At 40.1% G+C, this 24,810-nt stretch overlaps 1 protein-coding gene across 3 annotated transcripts in view; it reads right to left on the bottom strand.

Annotated features, from left to right (window-relative positions):
* STK3 (serine/threonine kinase 3) overlaps positions 1-24,810 on the bottom strand; it is a 111,871-nt gene that overhangs the window by 12,030 nt on the left and 75,031 nt on the right. The window contains exon 11 of one of the 3 annotated variants that reach the window (XM_083749804.1): positions 23,964-24,002. The exons of 1 other annotated variant lie outside the window; for it this stretch is intronic. In XM_083749804.1, the coding sequence (XP_083605930.1) occupies positions 23,979-24,002 (24 nt within the window). In that variant the 3' untranslated portion in view covers positions 23,964-23,978. Of the gene's footprint in view, positions 1-23,963; positions 24,003-24,343; positions 24,377-24,810 lie in introns of those variants that run through there. One more of the 3 variants, XM_083749805.1, reaches the window with a different exon arrangement.

The following is a 24,810-nucleotide window of genomic DNA, read 5'->3' as shown; positions in this document are numbered from 1 at the left end:
TTAGGCAGAAGGTTGGGTATTCACCCTTCCCAGCATGCAAACAAGTATTGAGGTCTTTTGCACTGCATCTTATCAAAAATAAGTCCACACTTTTAGCCTATGTTTTAGACTATTACAAAACTTTTGAGAAATTTCTTCTTAAAATCTGAGTATGTCATACTTTTACTTCAAAGGAAGCAAGGCATTCTCTATGATATAAAATACCGTTTGATTAGATGTGGCTAGTTATCAAGTAAGAAATCAGATCAATTTTGAGTTAGACAGCTATGAATCAAAGCAAAGCAATTGCCATCCCCAGTAACACAAATACTGGTTAATTCTTGTCAATCCTACAACTTTTTGATTTGATTTATTCAGTCCCACCAACATAAAGATACTGGGAGGCAGAGCCCAGAAATTGCTTGAACCTCTTTGTTTGCAGTCTTGAAACACACTTACTTGGAAGTAAGCCTCAGTGAATCCAGTGGGATTGATCTCTGAGTAACCATGCATAGGATCACACTGGCAATCAATACACCAATTGTCACTGAGGAATTCCAAGATGCTTATGAATCTCCAAATAGTTTTTTAAATGTTGCTCACTTATTGTTTAAAACAACAATGGCAGGAATGCACAGAAGCTCCAGTCCATTTCAGCAACATTCACAAATAATCGATGTTCTGATTTTAGATTAGATACTGTTATTAAATGGAAGACATGGAAGGCATCAGTTAACATTTCCAAAATAACTGGTGTTTAAATTTTTAAACAAAACAGACATTCACTAAGAAACAAATTATATAGACAGTGTTTTGTTTGCTTCAAACACAATTTCTTCCTAGCAACTGTTTAAATGAATCTCACAGATGCTACAGGCTTTATTAGAGGCCTTTGATTTAAAAAATATGGATAGCTAATACTGTATTTCTGAGTCATCTATTTTCCCATCTGCTAGTAATTCCAACAATGTGAACTATCAACATAACGACTAACAATAATTTTCTATGGCAATTGCAATGGTGGGTTGCCTGTAGCACTTTCTAAGATTTAACTAGTGCATGCCTCAGATTGTTTTGAGTTGTTAATAGATTCAAGTAACAGGCAGCCTTTTCTTTCTTTCCAAATCTCCATTCTAGTTCATTCCTTTGCTGCTTGTAAGAAGAATATGGTTTTATTTTATGGAGTTTAGTCCATCAAGGAGCTCATTTTATTAAAAACTGTGCTTGAAACAAGAAAAAGCAAGTTAAAGGTCAAGCAGTTTATTTCTTGATCTGAGGTCAAAAGCCTACAGCCAGAACCTGCTTATTTATAATGCCATTAGTCTCATCCAGCCAAGGACATTTCTACAAGAGTTCACACGATAACAGCTAACTGTGGCTGGGGTGACAGGGATAATGATGTAAATAAAAGCATGGCGCTATTAGATCTTTTAAAAAGCAGTATGTTCTAAAGATTTACTGACAATAGGGAAGCACAGTACTAGCATTAACTGCAGCTGCAACCCAGAAACACAGGCACCCGACAAAGAAGCCGCCCACACAATTCTGCCAGGATCTGTCCAATGCACCTATTCACCTGAAAGATGTTTGGGGCTGTCTATCTGCATTGATAACAACTGTTTTCTGATGGAACTGATGGAAGGCTGACCTCTGTCAACGGTGCACAGTAGGGGCAAGGGATAAATTTAGTTAATCCTCATATATATAGTGGTACCTCGGGTTACAGACGCTTCAGGTTACAGCCTCTGCTAACCCAGAAATAGTACCTCGGGTTAAGAACTTTGCTTCAGGGTGAGAACAGAAATCGCACGACCGCACAGCAGCAGCAGGAGGCCCCATTAGCTAAAGTGGTACCTCAGGTTAAGAACAGTTTCAGGTTAAGAACGGACCTCCAGAACGAATTAAGTTCTTAACCCGAGGTACCACTGTAAAGATTTACACTGATCTGTTACTTTCCTCAGTATATTGTGCATGGTTCCTAATCTGCTATCAGGAACTCCATCCAGCCTCAAGTGCTGGCTACAAATCTAGTATTGCAAACCCTGCACATTACCTTTTGGACCATGCATAGGGCACATCTTCCATGCGTTCTAATATGTAAAATTGCTTTAACTGCTACCAGGAAATGAAGCTGCAACTATGGCAGGAAAACAATGTGAATTCTGGAGGAGTCCAGTAAATTGGTGAGAAAAGGGGATGGAAAGCAAAGGCATTAGACTTGAAAGACAAAACCCAAGATGAATTAGTAGAGCAAGTTGCTGCAATAAAAATCTTTTCATTAGCAAATTGAGCACAGTAATCTGCAAGCTAAATCAACATGAGTCTCTGTGATGGCCTTATTACAAAGGCCACCGATCCCAAAATCACATTATAATAGACATTGCTCTTTCTCAATCCCTCCCGCGTTCAATAAATATACTGAGTAGTGTAAGATATTCAACTGGATTATACTGAAATATAAATTAAGGCTAAGCTTTCACTCCAAATCTATAGCAAAAAGAAGAGAGACTTGCCTAAGGTCACTTAATAAAGAGAGATTCAAACCAGTGACTTCCAGATTCACAGCTCAGTTAGCACACATTTAGATTAATAGTTAGAAATAACTAAGCAAGCAAGCCTTGCATTACGGAGACTGTATTTCAATAGATCATCAAGTTAGCTTGCAGCTTGGCTCAGCATAAAGTTGTCACAGTATAATTTTCAAAATTATAGTTTACTACTATACTGTGATTTCTCCAAGTAGAAATTCAAGATTTGTTAAGTTTCTCAAACATAAAATGGAGGGGTGTCAATAATATTATAGATCAACAGAGAAATAGTAATGCTTGCGGAATAGAGTATTCTGAAATAGGTGGCTAAAATTCCTGCTCTATGTTGCATTTCTTAATACTGTTAAAGTTTGTTTGAAATTCCAGCCCAGTTGATACCTCAGCATACAGCTGTCAACACCTGAAGTTGAGCTGAAAGCAAATAATTTTGTCTCAGATATGTTAAAAATGTCTAATAAGGCTTTCTTCAAAAGGCTTTGCAGTCCAAGAGCATCCTTCCCTCCTGGGCGACCTTCCAAGAGCCATGTGCCATGTGCCATGTGGTGGGCAGGGCCAGAGAAACAAAACAGGCAGAGATACCGCTTGCCCAAGAAACTTTTTTTTAAAAAAAAAAAATCACAACAGAAATTAAATGCCAAGACAGTTCTACAACTGAAGTGCTACTTAAAGACTTTTGAAAATAGAAGAATTTGCTTCTTTTTTCAACTTAACATAGCCATACATTCAGCCTTTATTGACATAATTTAGACAATAAAATCATAAAAAACCATCAATAAAACATTAACTTAGATAGTCAATTGTTATGCCTGAACAATCTGTGATTAGCATTAACTATGGTTTACTGAAACAAACCAACTTCAATCCTTGCCTTTTTTAAAAAACACCAACCACATAATTAATATTAGCCACAGCTGAACGTTAAGACATGACAAATGGCAATTAGTTAAAAATGGAAGTGGATTATTACTATCTCCTCCTTGTGACTACACCAGCAGAGAAGATAGGAGAGGGCAGGAATGCATGAGTCCAAGACTTCTACACAACACTAAATTATGGTCTAGTGTTATGTGTGAACTAGGCCATTAAAAGGGATGCCATTTAAACTGCCTTAAAAATTCTGAAACAACCAGTATTAGAGGCACGTAGTATTGCATGGGTGGTATTCAACTAAGTTTTACTTGGCGAAGATCCACTAAAATTAATTGACCTAAATTATTAATGCTCATTAATTTCAATGACTCTACTCTGAGTAAAACTTAAGTTGAACAGCACCCCGTATTTTCACTTCATTGTCATTAAGAACTTCTTCAAAAACCCATGGTTTAAGACCAATTTTGTAGTTGCATAGTCTGTGTAGAAATTATGCAATTAGGGCTGCCTATTCTGAATGTGGAATAAGTGAACCAACTACCATAGATGAGTGTTAGGTTACATCAGTGCTTTAGCTGTGAACAACAGAAGTTTGATTCTGAAAGCACAAAACGTTCATCTCCAAAAATGGTTAACAAAAATTGTTACAGTAAATCTACCTCATAGTAACTAGGAATGCTTGCTGGAGATCTCTCTCAAGTTCTTCTGAAAACTATTTGAATATACAAATGTATCTTAGTTACTACGACAAATCTTGACTTATATGGAAGTAGGAAAAATCAGCACAGTTTAAAATCTGCCAATTTCAGAAGAGTTTAGGAAAACAAAACTTAATTTAGGCAATATTATCTACATATTGTTTGTTAACTGCACTTTATACAGAAAGCCACTGGTGGTCCCTTAGAATATGATCTTTTGTAATAAATATTCCAGATGCCTACCCAAGTCAGTCTACTACTCCTGGATCTTTTTAAGCACAAAAGATGAGGGAGAAGGATAGAGGGAAATAAACAGATGAGATGGAGGGGTGAGTACAGCAACAAAGGCAGTTCAAAGGAAGGAGTAGGAAGGATGAAAGAAAGGCAGGATGAGAGATGAGAGAGGATGGTGAGCAGGCCAACAAGACATGGAGAGGACAGGAGTAACAGTGATGGTGACAAGTGTATGGACTCCGTAAGCAGAACAGGGAACAAGCTAGTCAACTACAAAGCTAAGCTATGCTAGGGAATACAACATAGCTACAAGCATTACACTTCAGTGGGACAAGGTCTATGGCTTCTGATGACTTCTGTTTCTATTGTATCTTATTGCGTTTTTATTGACTTGATTATATGTTTTTAGATTATAGTCTTTTTCTCTATTTTGTTCACCACCCAAAGAGCTCAGTGGCTGAAAGAATAATAAATAAATCCATTTTCCTTCAGAAAAAAAGCTTATGGGTAGAGCAGAAATTCAAATCCAGATATGCAATCATTGTGTACAGCCCAAGTTCATCCTCTGACTGCCTAAGGAGCCCAATCTTTCTTTGCCCTCACTAATTTTCATGGGTGCCTACTTATAAATGACTCACTTGATGCTGATTTCCAAATGACTTCAGGATGGCAAAATGCACCTGGTATGCTTCTTCCCTTTCCATTTCTGTGCTATGTTACAATTCTCATCACACACTGGTATGTTACAAATCTTAATTGTGCCCATGGTCAGTGGAATGGCACCTATTAATCTTGTTGCACACTGCACATTTGATTGCTTATTTGGTATTTTAATGGACAACAAGGACATAGGATGCATAATGTGAATAAAATGCTAAACTATGGTTTGGAATTAAGAATTAAAACTGTTGTTATAAAATAACCCCTCAACCAGTTTATAGAATAATTTCCATGGGACAAGGTAAGAATGCACTGCTTGCAACTGTTGCTAAATGAAAACAATAATATTTAACATTTTAGCACAATTATTTAATTAAAATATAATATATGCTGGGATAGACATTTACATATAGGGTTGTGGGGGAAGGGTTCCAAATCCAGAATTATAATACCATTATTATCTGTTATATTTGGCTCTGACTTAAACCCAAATGAGCAATCCATTCACAAGCTCCCATCAGCTGGTAATTGTGATGCTTTATTTAGAATTAATTCTTTGAACGCGGCATATTCTATCTGACAACTTATTCAATGAAGTACAAAATAACATCACTTTGTGTGATTAGCTCCTTTAGATTAAATTCTGTAGATACATTAGTTACTTGGAAGGATGGGGCAGGAATAATACTCAGCTGAAACAAATGTAATACAGGAAAAGCCAGTTTTTGTTTTTCTACATAAAAGCATGAATCATAAGAATATAAAAATGAAGAGAACATAAATATCTTCATTTTCCTGTAGCATTATTGCTCATGAATTGATATACTGATAAAGTCATAAAGGTTTACTTCAAGTCTATAAAACTGGACAGGAGGCAGATTTATGCCCTACCTAGATGACTGTGATGGCCTGGGAATCTGATTCAGAGGCTGAACCGGAGGAATCCCAGCCTGCACAGGAGGGCCAGCACCTGTGCCGGATCCTCAGGAGCAGACACCAGATGAATCCACTCTGGCTCCGGGGGTGATTGAGGACCCATTGCTGGCAGGTGCTCCTCTCCCAGCCCTGTCAGGGGAAGCTGAGGCGGCCTCTGGGTCCAGTAACCCTCCAGCCTCTCCTGAGCTGCAGAGGCTCAGGGCAGAGAGGCGGAGGGAACTAAGTTCTATCAGGAGGAGTGCTCGCCTCCAGGCCAGGAGAGGCGAGTCACCTGTGGGCCGGGACCGCCCTAGGCCCCAGAGGAGATAAAGGCCAGTCAGCCCAGTCCCAGGTTGCGGGAGCAACGTCGTTGGAAACCTGTTTCTGCCAGCACCCAGACCTGTTTTTCCGGAGTTCCTGACCACGTCTCACGGTAAAACCCCCCCCCCCCGGGACCAGCACAATAACTGACTGCAATACCCCTCTCAAATGCACCCCTGTCGTTTCATTTTCTCTCTCTCTCTCTCTGTCTGGATGTTTTAAAGAAAGAAGAAGAAGAAGAAATATTCCTCTCCTGCCACTTTTGGATCTTGCACAAAAGCAAGCAATTAGGGGTCTCCCAACACAGGGACAGAATGCATTTCTCCCAAGAAGCCACCATACAGTAAGTGATGGGGGGGAATCATCAGCATATACAGATTACTTGCAGCTAGGGATGAAAAATAATTTGATTTGGTTGACACTTTTAAGCAATCTAATTCACACCTCCCACACTAATACATGGCTCAAAACATCTTTTGGATTTCACAGTTCTCTGAATTTTAGAATATAATTCTTAGCTCAAAAAAGTACCAAAATGCATATTTTAGGGTAAAATATGTTTATGAATGCATATACTGAGGCAAAATACATATCTAAATAAGTATTTTGTATTAAAATGACATTTAAATGGGAATTTTGAATAGATTAATATGGAAATGGGATGGAATGGGCTTATGAATGTGAAATTGACATAGACAGGAAGTAGACTGACCTGTCCATGAACTTAATGTGGACACAGCTCAGTGGATGACAAGACAACAGTTTGTGGTTCCATCTCAGGCATATCAAGTCAAAAGGCTCTCAGGTAGCAGGCTAGGAAAGGTTTGTCTTAGAATTTGAGAAGCCATTTCTAGTTGGCCATTGCGCAATAGTCTGACTTGTTATTAGGCATTCATATGGCCCGCAGTGATGACCCTGCTAGCAAATGCCTTAGTTGGTAGGTATTTAAGCAAGGCTGGGGGGGGGGGTTCATCTGTATAAGATGCTGCAGTTCCAAGATTTTTGGACTGAGCAAAGGATTGGACTAGATCACTTCCATTGTCCCCTTTCAACTCTAGCACTGGATGATAATGTTCTCAAGTAGGTATTGTAGGGAAAAGCTGGGAACAAGGATCATGTCACAGCAAGGACTTAAACTTGGATCTCCCCTGTTCAACATTTTCAGTACTATACTACAGATGAGCAACACTGGGGGGGGGGGGACCCAATTCTCCTCTTCAAGTGATTTTATTTCTTTTTTTAAATTTTAATCTGGCAAAACTCATACCTTCCCAACTTAACAGTTTCATGCTCCCGCCCCAGGACATGAAATGTGCAGAAAACAGCTCATGTCTACCTTTTAGAGAAATAGGTCCAAAGCTTTCAGAACTGACAAACAAAAGGAAAAGGAAAGGAAAGATGCTCTGCTTCTATACTAAGAATTACCTTTGCCTCTATTTTTAGCTTTCAAGCACCTGATTAAGGATGACTCATCTTTCACCTTCCTAAAACAGCCATAGAGAACCTCAAAGCTCCAAAACAAAAAGCAAACCCTCTTCACCTTTTCATCCAGAGGGACCACCGTATCCATCTTCATCACAAACGCAGGCTATCTAGACCTTGGGTATTTCACAGTATCAAACCCTTCCTCGGGCAAAATACAGCTCATGTTCAAGCACCATTCCATCAAGTCACCAAACTGTGTCTACCACCTGGGAAACTTCAAACAGCTGTCTGGGGGAAATGGAGGCATCTTCTGAGATGTACGTCCTTGGAAAAAGGCAAGTATGCACCCACTCCTCTGGTTTTCAGATTTAATTATTCAACTCCACAGTGTGTGAGGCAAACTGAGCATCATTCACCAGTCTGAAAATGATATTAGAACCTGAGGAGTGATTTAGCCTATTTACCGTTGCTATAGAAACAAAAAGGCAGCTATCTGTCTATGACAATAAAGCAGCAAAAGGAGCTTGACACAACAGTTAAAATGACAGGAACAGAACAGGTTGAACCAGGAGGCTCTTCAGTTCTGCATCAAAATGTTGTGTAGAAATACATCATGAATTACAGACCTTACAACAACTGCATATATTAAACCAAGAGTGTTGTTTATGTGTCTGTTTCTGTCTGTGCTGGGGGATATTGACAAAGGGAGCACATAGAAAACTGCACCAAGGAACAGCTTCCAAGCACATTCTTTTCCTTCAGTCCTAGACCTTGTTTAATCTAGATGTCCCAAGGGTAGAATATTGGCACAATCCAAGTAGTCAGAAGTTGGATGGTATGAAGGAGGAGAAGCTCCAATGTACATGACTCCTATAACAACAAGGCCAGGTCTACACAAACCCAGAAACAAGCAAATTCCTTCCTCACCAGTCATCCCCAGTATGGGTGATGGCAGCAGAACAGTCATGAACTGGTGTCATTGGAGATGAGGAAAGAAAACAAATCAAATATAAAATGCATAAATTGAAAAACACAAAGAAAGAATGCTGTGAGAACAGGGCCTTTGGCAGAATACTATGTACTATCTTCCCCTGTTGAATGCCACTGTAAACAAAAACGGCTTACTCAGCCTAGTTCACAGTCCATCTTGGTAAATCTTGTTTCCTATAAACTCATAAGAGAGCTGTTCTTTGGAATCCATTTCTCCTCCAACTTAATTTGTTCATCTGCTTTTCTGAGGCTGTGCCTGTACATTTAGTTAAGACATCAAGTAATCTGCTTACGCCTGGCTCAGAGATTCAGAAGTCCCTGCTGACCTGCGCATATCCTACTGCTGTATATTTCAAATGACAATGATCATATGTACAAATTACCGTTGAACGTGAACCAACATAGTTTCTCCCCAAAGTAAGAGCTGGGATGAGTGTCAAGGTTGTATAGTTCTTTCACACCTCCGCGTATTGTGTACAGAAAGTAACATTCAAAGAGAGAGAGAGAGAGATCCCACATTTATTTGAATGCAGAATTTTACTTGCAATATACGTAGAACCTTCTAATAAGGTTGGTATGTTTTCTATGTGCCATCGCACTGTGCCCTCATTTGATGCAGAGGGAGAAACAAGATATATCAGCGAGGCGCCGATACAGCTTGTTCCTCCCTCTGCATCTTTAAACTGCAATACTAAGGACTGTAAAGCTGCCCTTACCTCAGCCAAGCAGTTAAAGGAGCCCACAGATTGGTTCTGGCTCCCGTGAGCCAGTGGTAGAGTGGGAGCTCCATGAAACTGCTAAGCTGAGGGGAATGTGTTGGTACTCCCCACAGAGAGCAGTTAAAGGAGCCCCGATGCTCTGCCCATGAGCAGGGGGAGCACTGGGGCTGTATCAGCTGGGGAGGGGGAACCTTCCCAATCCCCAACTGAGCTGCGCAAACAAGCTGCATTGTCCCAGCCCATGAGCACGTAGGTGGAACTGCCTCAGTTCATGAGGTGAGAGCTGGGGCAGTTTCACCAGGTGCAGAGTGCACTGTGATGTTGAAAAACTGATATCGCCCAGACCTAACAAGTGGAGGCCACAGAGGTGTGTGCAGTTCCAGCATTGTGACCCTCTACAAGAAAAAAGGTGACTGCCATGGCTGGAACAACTTCCATGGAATGCCAAGAGCAGAAATGCTTGGACATTGGACATTGCCTTCATAGACCTGACAAAGGCCTTTTGACCTCGTCGGCCAAAAAGCAGCCTAATTGTATTAGAAATCAATTTATCTGTATGCAAAACAAGTAAGATATACCCTAATAATCTTTCTCTGAGTTCTTTTGTTAGAGCAAACTCTCTCAAACTCTCTGAAGACTAAAGTGCAGGCCTCAACACTTGGGTAGCTCAATGATACAGCACATGATTGACATACAGAAAGTCCCAAGTTTAACTGCTGGCATCTCCATTTTAAAGGATAAACAGCAACTGATAGGAAAGACTTTGGCCCAATACCCTTCAAAGCTCCTACAAGCTGCTAATAGGCTAAATGGACAATTAGTCATAAGGCAGCTTCCTAAGTTCCACATTATGCATTCATCATCTTTTTTATAATCATCTGGCTTGATTCATATTTGACATGTTGTTGCTGAGTCTTTCTTAGCTCTCTTTCATAGGCTAATTCCATAACAAACCGCATAGGACAGCTGCTCCACGTGGCTAACCATTTGTGTTCATGTTGCCATACATGAGCCGTTGAGCTGTTGAGCCGAGGTACCAGCTTGCGAAGATGATGGGGGGGGGAGAGACAACATGTTTGGGGCATTGGGAGGAGCTGGGGTCAGAACTGAGCATGGCGGCTGTGCAGCTCAATGGCCGGCAGCTCCTCCTCCACCTCCTCTTGGCGCCACCACTGACAGGAGGCTGCTTCAACCCTCCTTCTCCTCCACGGCAGGAGGAGGAGAAGGAGCCGAGGCCTGGAAGCACGCCACACTCTGCTTTGCTCTTTGGCTCCATGTTTTTGGGGCATGGGGAGCCCAGCCCCTACCCCAAAAATATAGGTGGCACCAATAGGGCTTGGACCCTAGGAGCCAGCGCCCTGCTGCAAAGGATTCCTCTAGATAGTTTTGCAATATGTATGGAGAAATATATGTATTACAGACTGAGGTGTGGCAAAGCTGCCATGTGGAATTAATGCAAAGCAGCCTCCATGCTGATTGTTGTTTGTGTGAAATGAGACTCGCCCTATGAAATCATAAGTTTCTCCTTGTGTTTCACCTTCACTTTCCATCTCAGACTTCACAAACATCCTTCTTTGTGAGGCCTACCAAACTGACAAATGCAGCTAGAGCACTTCATTCAGCCAATCAAGATTATTAATGGCAAAGATCACCAGCTGGTTGTTATTTGACACAACTGTAGCAAAACAGGAAACTTCTCTGAATAAATGGTGCTACAGAATGATTCTATAACAGAAAATTATTTCTTATGATCCTTAAACTTGCTCGCAACAGCATAAAATGGGAGCTAGCCAACCGTTGCTGAAGAATGCAGTATTATGATACAGCAAGCCATGGAAATCCCAGGCAAGAATCAGCTCTGAACTTACTTTTTCCTAAAAAAACAAAAACCCACCGTATTTTGTCTTCAGCAACATTGTTCTTGCTGCAGAATGATACATATAGTTAATGGCATTCAAAAACACAGCAAAGGAATAAACTGCTGACAGTTCAGCATGGTTCTCTACAATTCCCACCAGCTGAACGAACCAACAAGTGGCTTAGGAAGTTATGAGGAAATCCAAATGAAGTGATTTTTCCAGGTTGCCCCACTACTAACACTGTATAATAAATGTAAACATGAAGAGCGGTATAATTTCATCTCTGCTGTTCACCCTTCCAATGACCTTTAAGAAAATACCCTGCAGCCAAATTTGGAAGGGAAAAAAACATACGAATCATGCAGGCGGGATAATATTACATCCTTACCTACCAGCGAAACACCTTTAATACATTAATCTCTCCTGAAATAAAAATAAATATAGTAATATGTGAAAGATGGAACTAACACATAGCCATGTTAATTAAAACAGAACTTGTGCATGCAAGCATTTTGAATTCTATTTATTTAAGCATCGTTGCTGAGGCAATTATAATCTATTAGAAGGATCATTTTTAATTTCATTGCATTTATTAGTAGCTAGTGATGGGTAGAACATTTTGAAAAGAATGGTGAAATCAAAACTAAATGGGTAGCATCCACAACTCTGAAGATAAGCAATTGTAATTCAAAGATAAGCAATTGTAGCTACAAAAAATAGGATTGATAATCCAAGAGGCTAAACATGCTAGTTCTATGGAAACAAAGAAAGACACTCTTTGCCAGTATCAAGCAAGAGAGATACTATATCAGAGAGATACTACAGCTTTGAATCCTATCCCGCGCCAACAGCATTTAGACATCCTCTCCAAAATTAGTGCTGTTATGTAGCTCCAAGTATGAAAAACAGTCTACAAAGAAATTTGTATATTATTCATAGCAGAAGTGACAGCTAAGAAGGTGCAGAGCAACACACCACTCACCTATAACCACAGATTGCAGACAATCTTTATGAATTATTTTCATTCATGATTTTTAAAATAATTTTATAAACCAAAATGTTTTCTAAAGGTGCTGCCTGCTATCCTGACATAACTGTTTCTTATTTCTGAAATTATTTATTTTTTGGCAAAATTGGTCACAGCTATGTCTTCTCTACCTATCATTTGCTGATAATGTTTTTATATGTTGCTTATGTGTATCTTAAGTATTATAACACTTACAACAGTCTGGAATGTTGGCGGGCACAACATCTGTTTTACATGTGTACATGAAGTACACTCTGAGTATTTTCTTTTCTATCATGTTTGATGCTGTTAAATCAAATAAGGGGGGGATGAAGGTTTTATGGTCATATTTGCAGGGGTTGGAGTAGATGACCTTTGGGGGTCCCTTTCAACTCTACCATTCTATGGTTCTGTGGTTCTATAATATTGGGGGGGGGGGTAATCCTGGTTTTTATTTTGCTCTAGGAGGCTTAGTTTGGTCTAAATCAAGTATAAACTTCCAGAGTTTTCCTTTTGTTAAATGAGTCACCATAGCTGCTAGAGGGCTGTGAAAATTTGTGTCCCAGGCTTTTTAGACTTGTCTACCCATGTACTATCTGGAACCAAAGTGTTGCATTGGTTTCCAGATGTGAAATATTTTGGCATTATTTTGAGCTCTCCCACCCCACTAAAGTACCTGCGGAGAGAACTAGTCACAAAGTGGGAGCTCTCCAAGGTCCTGCAGGTACTTTGGGTGTCAGGAACACTCAATGGGACACAGCTGGGCTTCTGCTGTAAGCCTTAGAGCAGGGCAATAGCAGATGTTCTTGCACAAACCTTTGCAGTTTCCTCATTCGTCAAGGTCAAACTTTCATATCTCTCAGTCATAAAATTTTTTTTGTTATTGTCTCTATTCCAAACCGGAGTCCACCTGGCAGTGTGCTACCAATCATCCTTGTCTCTGATCCCACTCAGATACAACTATGTTTGAAATAAAATATTGTCAATCCTTGTTTACCCATAAACTTATATCCATACATTTAAAAAGCATGTGATACCCCTTCTAGAACAAATTCTCAGAGCGCTATATACTATTGAAGTTATTATCATTTTGCTAAAGATGAAATCTAAAAAACTACAGGGCCAAAGCATGGTTGTGGAAGCTAGCCAATGACAAAAATCTGACAAGTTAATCAACTCACATTACCCCAATGTCTACACACCATGGCTGCTTTTATGTCAGATGACTTTTGCCACTCTTAAAGGTCAAGCTACAATTGACAAATATTTATAGCTTCAAAAGGAATGTGGTTTCACTAGAAGGGAGTTAACAAGTCTGTGTCTTACTTTGTAGACTTGTTACACTTTTTCAAATTCATTTTATTATTTTCAAATGGCACACATATGTCTTGATTAAAATTTTCACACACACTGATATTATATACATTTAACGAGCCACCCGACAAGATGATGTGCCGAAAGTTTTATCTGTTACAGATTTGCTATTTGTGGCCTGAAACTAATTGAGCTTTTAGAACTGAACTGTCAATTTTTGAACTTTAACTGGGTTGTTCTTGTTCTCTGAGAAGTTATTAATATAGCAACATATAACAGAGGCCATGTTCTCAAGTAATGTGCTAGTAAAGGTAAAGGGACCCCTGACCATTAGGTCCAGTCGTGGCAGGCTCTGGGGTTGCAGCGCTCATCTCGCTTTATTGGCCGAGGGAGTCAGCGTACAGCTTCCGGGTCATGTGGCCAGCATGACTAAGCCGCTTCTGGCGAACCAGAGCAGCGCACGGAAACGCCATTTACCTTCACGCCGGAGCAGTACCTATTTATCTACTTGCACTTGGACGTGGTTTCCAACTGCTAGGTTGGCAGGAGCAGGGACCGAGCAACGGGAGCTCACCCTGTCACGGGGATTCGAACCGCCGACCTTCTGATCGGCATAACCCACAGCACCACCCACGTTCCTCAAGTAATGTGCTAGAACTAAATTATTTGGGATGAACTTACTGCACTGTCATTTCCATGTCAAAGTTATACTCAATTATATCAATTTAAACATTGCTTTAACTTAGTTCATTCACCTAACTTGAATAAACAAAAATTTCAAAGATTATTAGCTGAAGGCAGAGGGTGGGAATTACAGCAACTTATCTGAAAGAATGTTTTAATGCAATACAAGTGCATGTTTTAGTAAAATAATATGATTATTACCCATTTAGATATGGCTGAAAACTACATGGTCTCCAGCTTATGTTCAGGAAGAGATACAAGAACATCATTTTTACAGGTATGCTTGTAAAAATCTGTGAGTAGTTTAATTTGGAAGTCCTGGACAGCAACTCCAAGCAATCCTTGACCATGTAAAATGTATTATAAATAGTTCCATGTGCAACATTCATTTGGAAGCTCACTGGAGACGAATAATGACCTTGTATTTTGTTCTCATTTACTCTGAATTAGCCAAACCTCCTGTTTCCAATACACCTGGCATGGTTTAATTACAGCAAACAAAACATCATTTAAACAAAAGGTAACCTTGAACATAATCTATCAAAACACTAGTTAGCTTTAAAAGTTCGCAGTTTTTAACAAACTGCCAAGACATGCAAGAGCAATTTTCTATATAAGTTCATACATCTTTTAAAGCAACAGATTTACCACATTTAAGAAACATCTGTATATGCTTTTTAAAACTGCAAGGGTTTCTTCTTTATTAATTCAAACCCTTAGATTTCAATAGCCATATAAAATACAGCTTGTGTGTAAATATTAAGGTCATACTAAATACGGTTCAAAATGTTGTAGAGTGATGGTTTGTTAACCTTGGTAACCCCTTAAATAGCTTTACGGTTTTTGTTTTTTATAAAAAGGCTATCGTGCCCCTTACCCACATACTGGAATCCCTGTTCTCCAATGAGACATTAAAACTTAAAGGAGGTAACCAACATTATTTCGGGAATATATCTACTTTGGCTCAATGCATAAGCAACAAACAGTGATGTTAACAATGTATCAGCCCTTAACAAAAGTAAACAAAACAGATCCCTGCTGAAAGTTTGTATATGGAACCTAGACAAGGAAAACACAACAGAGGGGAATGGGGGTCAGAGAAGCAAAGGGAAATTTGCACAGGGTTATGACAATGCAGTTGTACCACCTGAAGGTAAGTTTACAGTGAACAAAGATCAGTACTTCTGTAATAGCTACCTCACTTGAGTACTGCGTACATGTTCTAAATTACATCAATAATATCATGGCAATCCATGGTGAGCTATTTATTTGTATGGTGGGCTATTTATTTGCATCTGCACAATAGGAAACTACTCATGCATGTCTACACCTTAATTCTGCATATTCTGACAGATGCATATAGGATATGTCCATATATGGCAAGTTTAAATCAGTGGGAATTGCAGCAGCAAATCTGAATGTGCATACTAAGGCAATTTAAGGGCATTTTTTAATCACTGGTCATGCTCCTGGAGTGTGTGATGGCTGTAGGCAGATCTTTGGCCATATTATGTACTGTATGTCTGAACTTTGCAGATAAAATGGGTCACATTCACTTCCAATGTAAATGGCTCATTAACTGTAAATCCTAGGCAGGAGATGGCCATGGCCTCCAGCAGTCTGATTTGCTTGGCTGAGCTTTTGTCATTGCTTAAGGGTGCAGACAAGGCCCTTAGGATTTGATCAACTACCTGTGCACTTGATCCTTATCTTTTGTGGCTGGTTCATGCTAGGCTAGGTAGATTGCCCAAGATGGTACACAGGTAAACACCTCTCTAAGATCAAAGGAATGGCAATACCGCTACTGAAAAGATCATTATTAAACTCTGACCCAAAATAACTATCAGTAAATTTCCAACCTACTTTTTTAAAGCAAGGTAGTGAAGTTTTCATAGTCAATCCTTCTCCTCTCCTCCCTCCACATCATAATTGTTCACAGCACTTTAACTATGTGGTCTTTATTACTGCTACATGGAAATCATTGGTGCTGGCATAGGCTAGTTGGTTTATTCTGCACATATATTTGTCTCCAAGTTTGGCTCAAAGTATTACTTGGAGCTGCAAAGACTAAAATTCAAGCTAAATTATGAGAGACAGTTTCAAGGCAGCTCTTAGATTCTGCTATTCCAGGCCCTACCAGCAGCTGCCAATCTCAAACAGCTCCCAGGAGCAGTTGGAGGGGGGCTTTCTGTCCATTGAAGTCCTGGGACGATTGCTGTTTACATGCTATTGGGCTCTCATGATTACGGTTAATTAGGACAGCAGATTTGAAGCATTAAAGCTTCTAAACAACCACGGGTATGTTTCCGTGGGAAATCTACCCATATGCCATGTGACTTGCAGGGATCAGGTAGACATCTAATCTTCACACATGACATGGTGCCCATTTCCTAGCCATGGTAGAGCCAATATGGGTAGCAGAAGCATCATGGGACTTTGCCAGGCACAGCAACCTCCTCCTCTACCTGGAATGCTTGAATACGCAAGAAAAGTACTCTACTCATGCTAAGCATCAATATGCCACCTTTGCTTCTTCCTTTCTAATAAATGGGACTTCTACTGCATTTCCTGTGAAGTAATGGAGTGTAACCTAGGAACCCACAATTCTTCTATGTAGATTATCGTTAGAAATGCAACAAAGCCACATGCCCCACAGCAGGAAGCTGTGAAAGGGGTTCAAACTGATTGCAGCAATATGGCAGAAGAGCTAAAAGCTGTTATTCAGTTCATCGCTCTCCCCACCCTACACCGCCCCCACGAAAAATAGTAGGCTTCAACTTGAATAGTTTCCAACTTCTAACAGTTAAATGTTATGAAAATAATTCTGAGCTGGAATTGTTAGGAAATATGATAGAGCAAGATTTGGACTGGGCATTACTCAGACAGGACATTACTATCTCACGATAGAAAAACTAATTGCCCCACTGTAGGTGCTCGCTGCTTTGTATCTAACTGCTCTAATCGGTCACCAGGAATCACTGGCTGGAGAATGAAAGTAAGCCACGCCCACTCCAAGTGAGTGGCCAAACAAATCATAGTTTTAAAGCAAAGTTGCTGGGTTCAGACATAATGCCAACCCATAGTTCATAAGCCTAACAACAAACCATGACTTCACATAATGGTTTTGTTTCCAGAAAACAAACTATGGCTTGGCATTATGTGTAAACTAGACCAATGTACACAAATTCATGAGCTTAAGAAGAAGAGAGGGGGAAATTCAACAGGCTCACAAAAGGATATTCACACATGGATTCTCCTCCTCTCTCTGGAAATGATAACACATTTTATAAAATGCAACTCATTGGTTACCTAATAAATTAAAATGTGACAGAAAAGGCAGGTCACTGATATTTTAATTAATGTTGTGAATACCATTTGATTAGCTGCCTCTTCAAACAGTAATCAGCCTGGCAGGTTTGAAAGCGATATTTTTGACAAGTGATTATACAACACTAATAGAAGACAATTACGTTTGACAGAACAGAGTACCAGGGTGCTGTCGAGAAGTACCTGCAAGCCTTCAGGTACATTTAAGATTAAGGAACTTATGGTCCTTAAACATACTAGCAGAAAAAAGTAGCTCAGTGCTATCAAAACTTTGTTTCCATTGAAGAATTTAGAATTCTTGGGGAAGTCATTTAATTAGAAATACTTAAAACAGTTTTCAGCTGATGGCTTATTAGCAAGCTACCTGAGCCTGGATTAGAAAGCAAAGATCTTTCTAGTGGAACTTGTTAAAATAGTTTTCTTACTCTCAAGCATGAAAGCAAGGGAGCCAATTTAAAATTTTATTTATTATAGAATTTATATCTATACAGCATGTCCATATACCTTCTTGTCACTAAGCCAAAGTACATGTAATTGAAATAATTGTATATTCTTCTCCTGCCTACCCATTCCTCCATTTCCCCCTTTTTCTGTTTTGTTTCCTTATAGCTATTTTAATCTGTAAACCCCTTGGGAAACAGGCCTGTCATAACTGTTATTTGTAAAGCACCGGGCACATGGGTGGCCCTGAATAAATAAATAAATGCAATTTTCAATCATTCCCCAACTTAAGAGAAAAAGGCAGCTAAATTTGACAAGTAATTTAAACAAAGACAAGGTCTAAGAAAGGATCCACATTGAAGTCTTTATTTCAGGTTCAATGCTACAATTTCTTTTTGTTCAGTACAACAGATGGATAATGTAATTAGTTCTCTCAATCAGTGCAGATTATCACAGCAAATCACTGCAGTGGTTAGTAATTTTTGCCCAATCAGCATCTGCTGCAATCACACCAAAATTCACCGTTTCATGAAGTGCTTACACCTCCATTTTCAAATCAGCTGCCATTTGCAATTCAGGACAAGTAGGTTGATCTTCAAGGTTCTTACTACACAGTGGAACTCAGGTTAAGTACCTAATTCATTCCGGAGGTCCGTTCTTAACCTGAAGCACCACTTTAGCTAATGGGGCCTCCTGCTGCCGCCATGCCGCTGGAGCACAATTTCTGTTCTCATCCTGAAGCAAAGTTCTTAACCCGAGGTACTATTTCTGGGTTAGCGGAGTCTGTAACCTGAAGCGTATGTAACCTGAAGTGTACTGGACCTTTTTCTTTAAATTCTTAATATAGTGTGAGAAGCTTTACTCCAGAGGCGGGTAACCTCCACTCTGCAGGCCTAATTAGGCGCTGATCCCAAAGGCCATTTTCCCCAAACCACACCTACTTTTCCCTCACCAGGTGTCACATGGGAAATCGAATGTGGACCAGGTAAACTCGTGACTCTGAAGGATAAATCAGGAGCTTAAAGCAAGCTCCCAATTGTTCATTTGCAAGTGACAATCTCAGGCAGCTAACAATGAGCCCCACTGGGATTGGCTGCAGAAGCAAATTCCCTGCCCAGTTCATTCTGGGCCAAATATTCAGTTGGTGCTGACAGTGTGCTTTCAAAGGGGGCCCTTCGAAGTTGTCACCTGATTGTTGTCCCTGGGGTGTTGGAGGAAAGGGATCCTGCCCACCCACCCACCCACTGGATCCCGTTCCCCTCCCTGCTTCACTCATTGGACTTCTGCACAGGAAGAGTGAAAACCAAAATAGCTGAGCCCAAAACAAACAAATGAGCTTGCCTGCGACGTGGCTCCAAACGGCCATGCCACATAGATTCCCTGACATGGCTGGGAAGCGAACATACAACCAGTGTCCAAAAACAGATAAGCGGAAACAAAGCATTCTTTAAAATATATATATATGCAAGCCAGAATTGTACTATGGCAAGCAAATAGGCTGACAGAGCTACTGAATAATGTGTTTCAGATATTCTGCTAAGCAAGAATTAAACTGAATCAGGTACAAAATATTGGTAAAGGGAGCTAGAAAGAAACCAGCCTAGCAGTGGGCACCACTTTGAAATCAACTCCCTTCTTATTGCTGCTAACCAAGAAGATGAGTCCAGAAACTTCATTCTCTTTGCTCTACTGGAAATGGAAGATAAAAAACCCTGTTAAATACTGCTAGATTTTAAAACGGCAAGCCCCCTCTTAATCTCTGTACTCAACAAGAGCAGAGATAGAAAAAAATTGTCCTGCCTCCCCCTGGATTAGACACACCACCCCAGGTGCTGTTTGTTTCCAGAAGCTTTCATGCTCAATCAGTACCAGACATATGCAAATCACCAGTCAAAGGCACAGCAGGCCATATACATCTCTGCTCAAAGGCATAGGTATACAAGAGCACAAGCAAAGAAGCTGATCCAGCAACACATCCCTTGCTTTCCTGTTAGGCACAACTTAGCACAGCAATTTAGCACTGCCCCTTGAAAGCTGTCTGCACTAGTGTCTCCGGGAACTGGGTGATGGGAGCGCTGTTCCCACTTCCAGAGAGGCGGAGGGGTCAAGCACAGCATCCCCCTCTGGAGAGACAGGGCAGACCCTGTATCTGACTCCAAAGGTAGGGTGGCTGGGCCAATAGGCACAGTAAGAGCTTCAGAACAGGACTCTTGAAAACCATGGAGCTCACAGCTCTCCACTCTGATTGACAGGGCATGACAGCAAGTTGAGGGAAATTCCCCCCCACACACACACACACTTTGGGCCTCCCTAGGCGCCTCAGCATCGAGTTCCTCTGGGTCAGAACACAACCTCCCAAGCCCACTGGAGCAATCCCCAGGGTCCATAGCAAACCACCCCTTTGCGATATCCTGACTTGACCAACCGGTGATGTCTTATGTTCTGTTTGGTGAAAAGATTTTCACAAATTGCTCCTGAGCTATCAATCAGCGGTATAAGATTCTACAAAAATAAACTCCAAAGCACCCAAAATACTTGAGTTCCTTTTAAAAAAAATGTTTGTGTGCTTTTCTTTTCTTAAAAAAACCCAAAACTTTATAAGGGTTATAAGCATGGTGAAAAAAAATTCCTTCCAGTAGCACCTTAAAGACCAACTAAGTTAGTTCTTGGTATGAGCTTTCGTGTGCATGCACACTTCTTCAGATACACTGAAACAGAAGTTTCCAGACCCTTCTATATAGTGAGAAGGTGGGGAGGGGTATTACTCAGAAGGGTGGTGGGAATGGGTGATTGGCAGATAGCTGTGATGAGCCTGTTGACGACTCTTAACGACTGCAATAGGTCTTACAGGAAAAAGCAATGGGTGAGAAGGTGAAAAATGGCTTTGTCATGTATAATGAGATAAGAATCCAATGTCTTTGTTCAGACCAGGTCTCTCCATGGTTTTAAGTTTGGTGACAAGTTGCAATTCAGCAGCTTCTCTTTCCAGTCTATTTCTGAAATTCCTTTGTAGTAAAACAGCTACTTTGAGATCTTGTACAGAATGTCCTGGGAAATTGAAGTGTTCTCCTACTGGTTTCTCTGTCTTGTGATTCCTGATGTCCGATTTATGTCCGATTTATGGCCCCAACAACATCACACATACCATCTCGGGACTATTTAATTGCTCATCGTCTAACATTGTGTATGCCATCAAATGCCAACAGTGTCCTTCAGCTCTCTATATTGGACAAACAGGCCAGACCTTACGCCAAAGAATAAACGGACATAAATCGGACATCAGGAATCACAAGACAGAGAAACCAGTAGGAGAACACTTCAGTCTCCCAGGACATTCTATACAAGATCTCAAAGTAGCTGTTTTACTACAAAGGAATTTCAGAAATAGACTGGAAAGAGAAGCTGCTGAATTGCAACTTATCACCAAACTTAAAACCCGGAGAGACCTGGTCTGAACAAAGACATTGGATTCTTATCTCATTATACATGACAAAGCCATTTTTCACCTTCTCACCCCTTGCTTTTTCCTGTAAGACCTATTGCAGTCGTTAAGAGTCGTCAACAGGCTCATCACAGCTATCTGCCAATCACCCATTCCCACCACCCTTCTGAGTAATACCCCTCCCCACCTTCTCACTATATAGAAGGGTCTGGAAACTTCTGTTTCAGTGTATCTGAAGAAGTGTGCATGCACACGAAAGCTCATACCAAGAACTAACTTAGTTGGTCTTTAAGGTGCTACTGGAAGGAATTTTTTTTTGTTTTGACTATGGCAGACCAACACGGCTACCTATCTGTAACTATAAGCATGATCAGATACGTATATATAAAGTACAGTGACTGTGATGGAGTCTGCAAAACAAACATTTTTCCTAGCTCTCCAGTTTAGAAATGAATTTAAACAGATTTTTAAATAGATTTTGAGCTATTCTTCTTTGAAATGCCTCAAGCAAAAAAGCAGCTCCAGGTGTATTTGGCCCCTTGTATGGATTTGAGATAAAACAGTTCCAAAAATTCCTGGCAACAGCAAAAATATATGTAGAAGGAAGTTTTATCCTTACAACACCCCCAACCTTTTAAAAGAATACATTTTAAGTGCTTGGTCCTAAGTATTTTAATAAGAAAGCTGTTCACCTACACTACTGTAGAATTCAGGAAGACATCGTAATCAGCATTTTCCCCTCTCTCTGACAGGAGTGAATGAGGAAATAAGACTACTGTTGTGCACAAATTCCAAAGGAGGGAGACGCTGAAACAGTTACTTGGGTGCAGGACCAGTTATCTTTGCTAATCAGGGATTCCAGGCTAAAGAGGAAGGTGCTGAGAAAGTGACCAAGAAAATACTTGTATACCACAATTTCATAAAAATATCAAAGCAGTTTACAACAATCATATATACACAATAAAACCACATAAAAATCTTACAGGACTGGATATCTCTTCCCTTCCTTTGATGGTAGCTCCTTCAGCTTGTTTACAGCAATTCAAAGGATGCACTGCAGCTAGTAAAAGAGCTTTTCTTAAGTAAATGTCCACTGTGCTTTACATCCTAGCCAGAAGTAAGCCCTGGAGTTCAAAAGAGCTTACTCCCATGGATGGATGCATAGGATAGCAGTCTTAGAGGAACATGGTGAAGAGCCAAAATTTGTAATCGATCAGTACTATAATGGGAATGCAGCAACTTTCTCCACTCTTCAAAAACAGGCTTTTAATCATTTTAATTGAATTTTTGGAGTATTCTGGAAACCCTAAATGAACCCTAAATGAAGGATTTTACATGTCAAAGGGTTAATCATAAATTCTGATTTTTAAAAAAGTCTAGAAGAGCTTTTACAAGCACTGTGTAAGCAGAGTTTCCCAGTGATCTAACTTTAAAAGCTGCAGCTATAGACTATAGCATAGCCTGTGAAAATCCACAGGAGTTTTTCTTTAAGGTGTCGCAGGACTTTCACTTCTTCAAAAACTCATCATTAGCTGGTCCAGAACAGAGCCGCAAGATTATTAATGGGGACAGGGCAGTTATACATTGGGAATATTATGCCTGAGTTTTGTCAGCTACTCCAGCTCTTAGTCTATCTCCTGGTCCAATTTAAAATGTTGGTTTTAACTTTAAGAGCCCTAAATGGCTTGGGATTTAGTTACCAGAAGGGCACCTACTCAGTCCTGATCATCATCTTTTCAAACACAGCTCTGAATGTCGCCATCAAACAATTTTTGTTGGTAACACTCTGCTTCCCGGAATGGTTGCCTGGCACCATCTTTGTGGTCTTTGAAGCCCTTTAAATAACATGCATCTCATTGTCTGGCCTCATTTTAAAATATGTTTTGTTGTTGTTGTTTACTTTTAATAAAGTTTATTGCTTTATGTTGTATTTTTATTGTTGTATCTGTTTTGCGAGCCACCTATAAAACGTATTTAAATATAATACATAAATATTTGAGCCTAATATAATATATTTGCAAGAGCAACAAAAAGCCATAAAAATAGAAATAACACAGTTAAAAGCTTAAAAAATGAATCATGGTTTCAAAGTTTTTAGAAAGTCATATGCTCATTAACACAGATAAAGCCTCCATACAGTCAGAAGAAACTGGAATCTATTCTGAAAATGAATATAAATGTTTTGGCAGTGTTATATGGTGGAATTGGACATCATAGATAATAAATGTTGACTACCAGGGGCAGCCAGTATTTTCTGGAATGCTGTAGATATAGCTATATAGATGCTGTGCATTGTTTCTCTTGATACATGTGATTAGGACAGTCAAGCAAAAATTCAAAATAAATCTCGACTTGCAGTGCCAATTAATGTGGCAACTCCCCTATGACTCTGCAAAGCCTGTGAAAACTTAAACTAGCATTCTGTTCTCTTCTGGCTGCTGTTCCCATGACAACAGCTCTCTAAATCACAGAAAACAGGTCAGGTTTTTGAAACTACCCACAGTTTCCCCCACTAGTTTTATACTAACCAACCTGTTTAAGATCATCAGAGGACTTGTTGCCATAGCAGCTGCGGGAGACAGTGGGAAAAAGAAGACCATTATGTATTCAGAGGGACAACAGAGAGGCAGCTGCCTGTATATTTGCCACTTCCTCCCTCATCATCTCTGTCCCTGCCCTCATCTGTAAACCTCTCTAGGCTCTTCATTACTTTTCAATTTTAAATCCAGTATCCAAAGCACTCCAAGGAAAGGTGTAGACTCCCGTGCCCTAAATTTAGCCTGGAGAAGAGGATCCCAGTGCTATTAAAACAAATTTACAAGCCGTGGTCCCTCACGAATCATTTTTGTGTATATATACTGAAGAATGCTAAATATAAGTTACTTTCCATACCATTTGCACTAGAGCTGGTCTACTTTCTCACTGTCAGTTGGTTTTGGAACCCTAAAATGGGAGAAGGGTGTCAGTAAAATGTGAATTCTTCCATTTCATTTTGGGAGAAGAGGGGTGGGAAGGGAAGCTTCTTAATTTACTTCACTTAAAATTTGCAGATTGTGCAGCACAGCAGCAGATAAGCTCTGGTCCACCACAGTCACAGTCTTTCCTTCTCAGAGTGTCACTTAATGATATATACATTATTTTAAAGATGAAATAAATAAAGTGTCTTATTTAGCATCTTTCCCAGAGGCACCCGAGGAAGACAAGATGGCAAGCAGTTCTAACTGCTACTGCCATAGTACCAAAGTTGCCAGTGTAGTGAGACCTTTTATTTAAAGACAGAGAGAAATACAGCATCCTCCCCATACCTTGAAACTATTTTAAGCTCAATTTATGGTCTCCAAAATGCCCACCACCAGTTAACTACCTGTAAGTAAGAG

This window comes from Podarcis gaigeae (genome assembly GCF_964106915.1).
Source record: "Podarcis gaigeae genome assembly, chromosome: 7".
Lineage (NCBI taxonomy): Eukaryota > Metazoa > Chordata > Lepidosauria > Squamata > Lacertidae > Podarcis > Podarcis gaigeae.
Note: the sequence above shows the minus strand (reverse complement) of the source record. Positions and strands in the feature narration are given on the sequence as shown.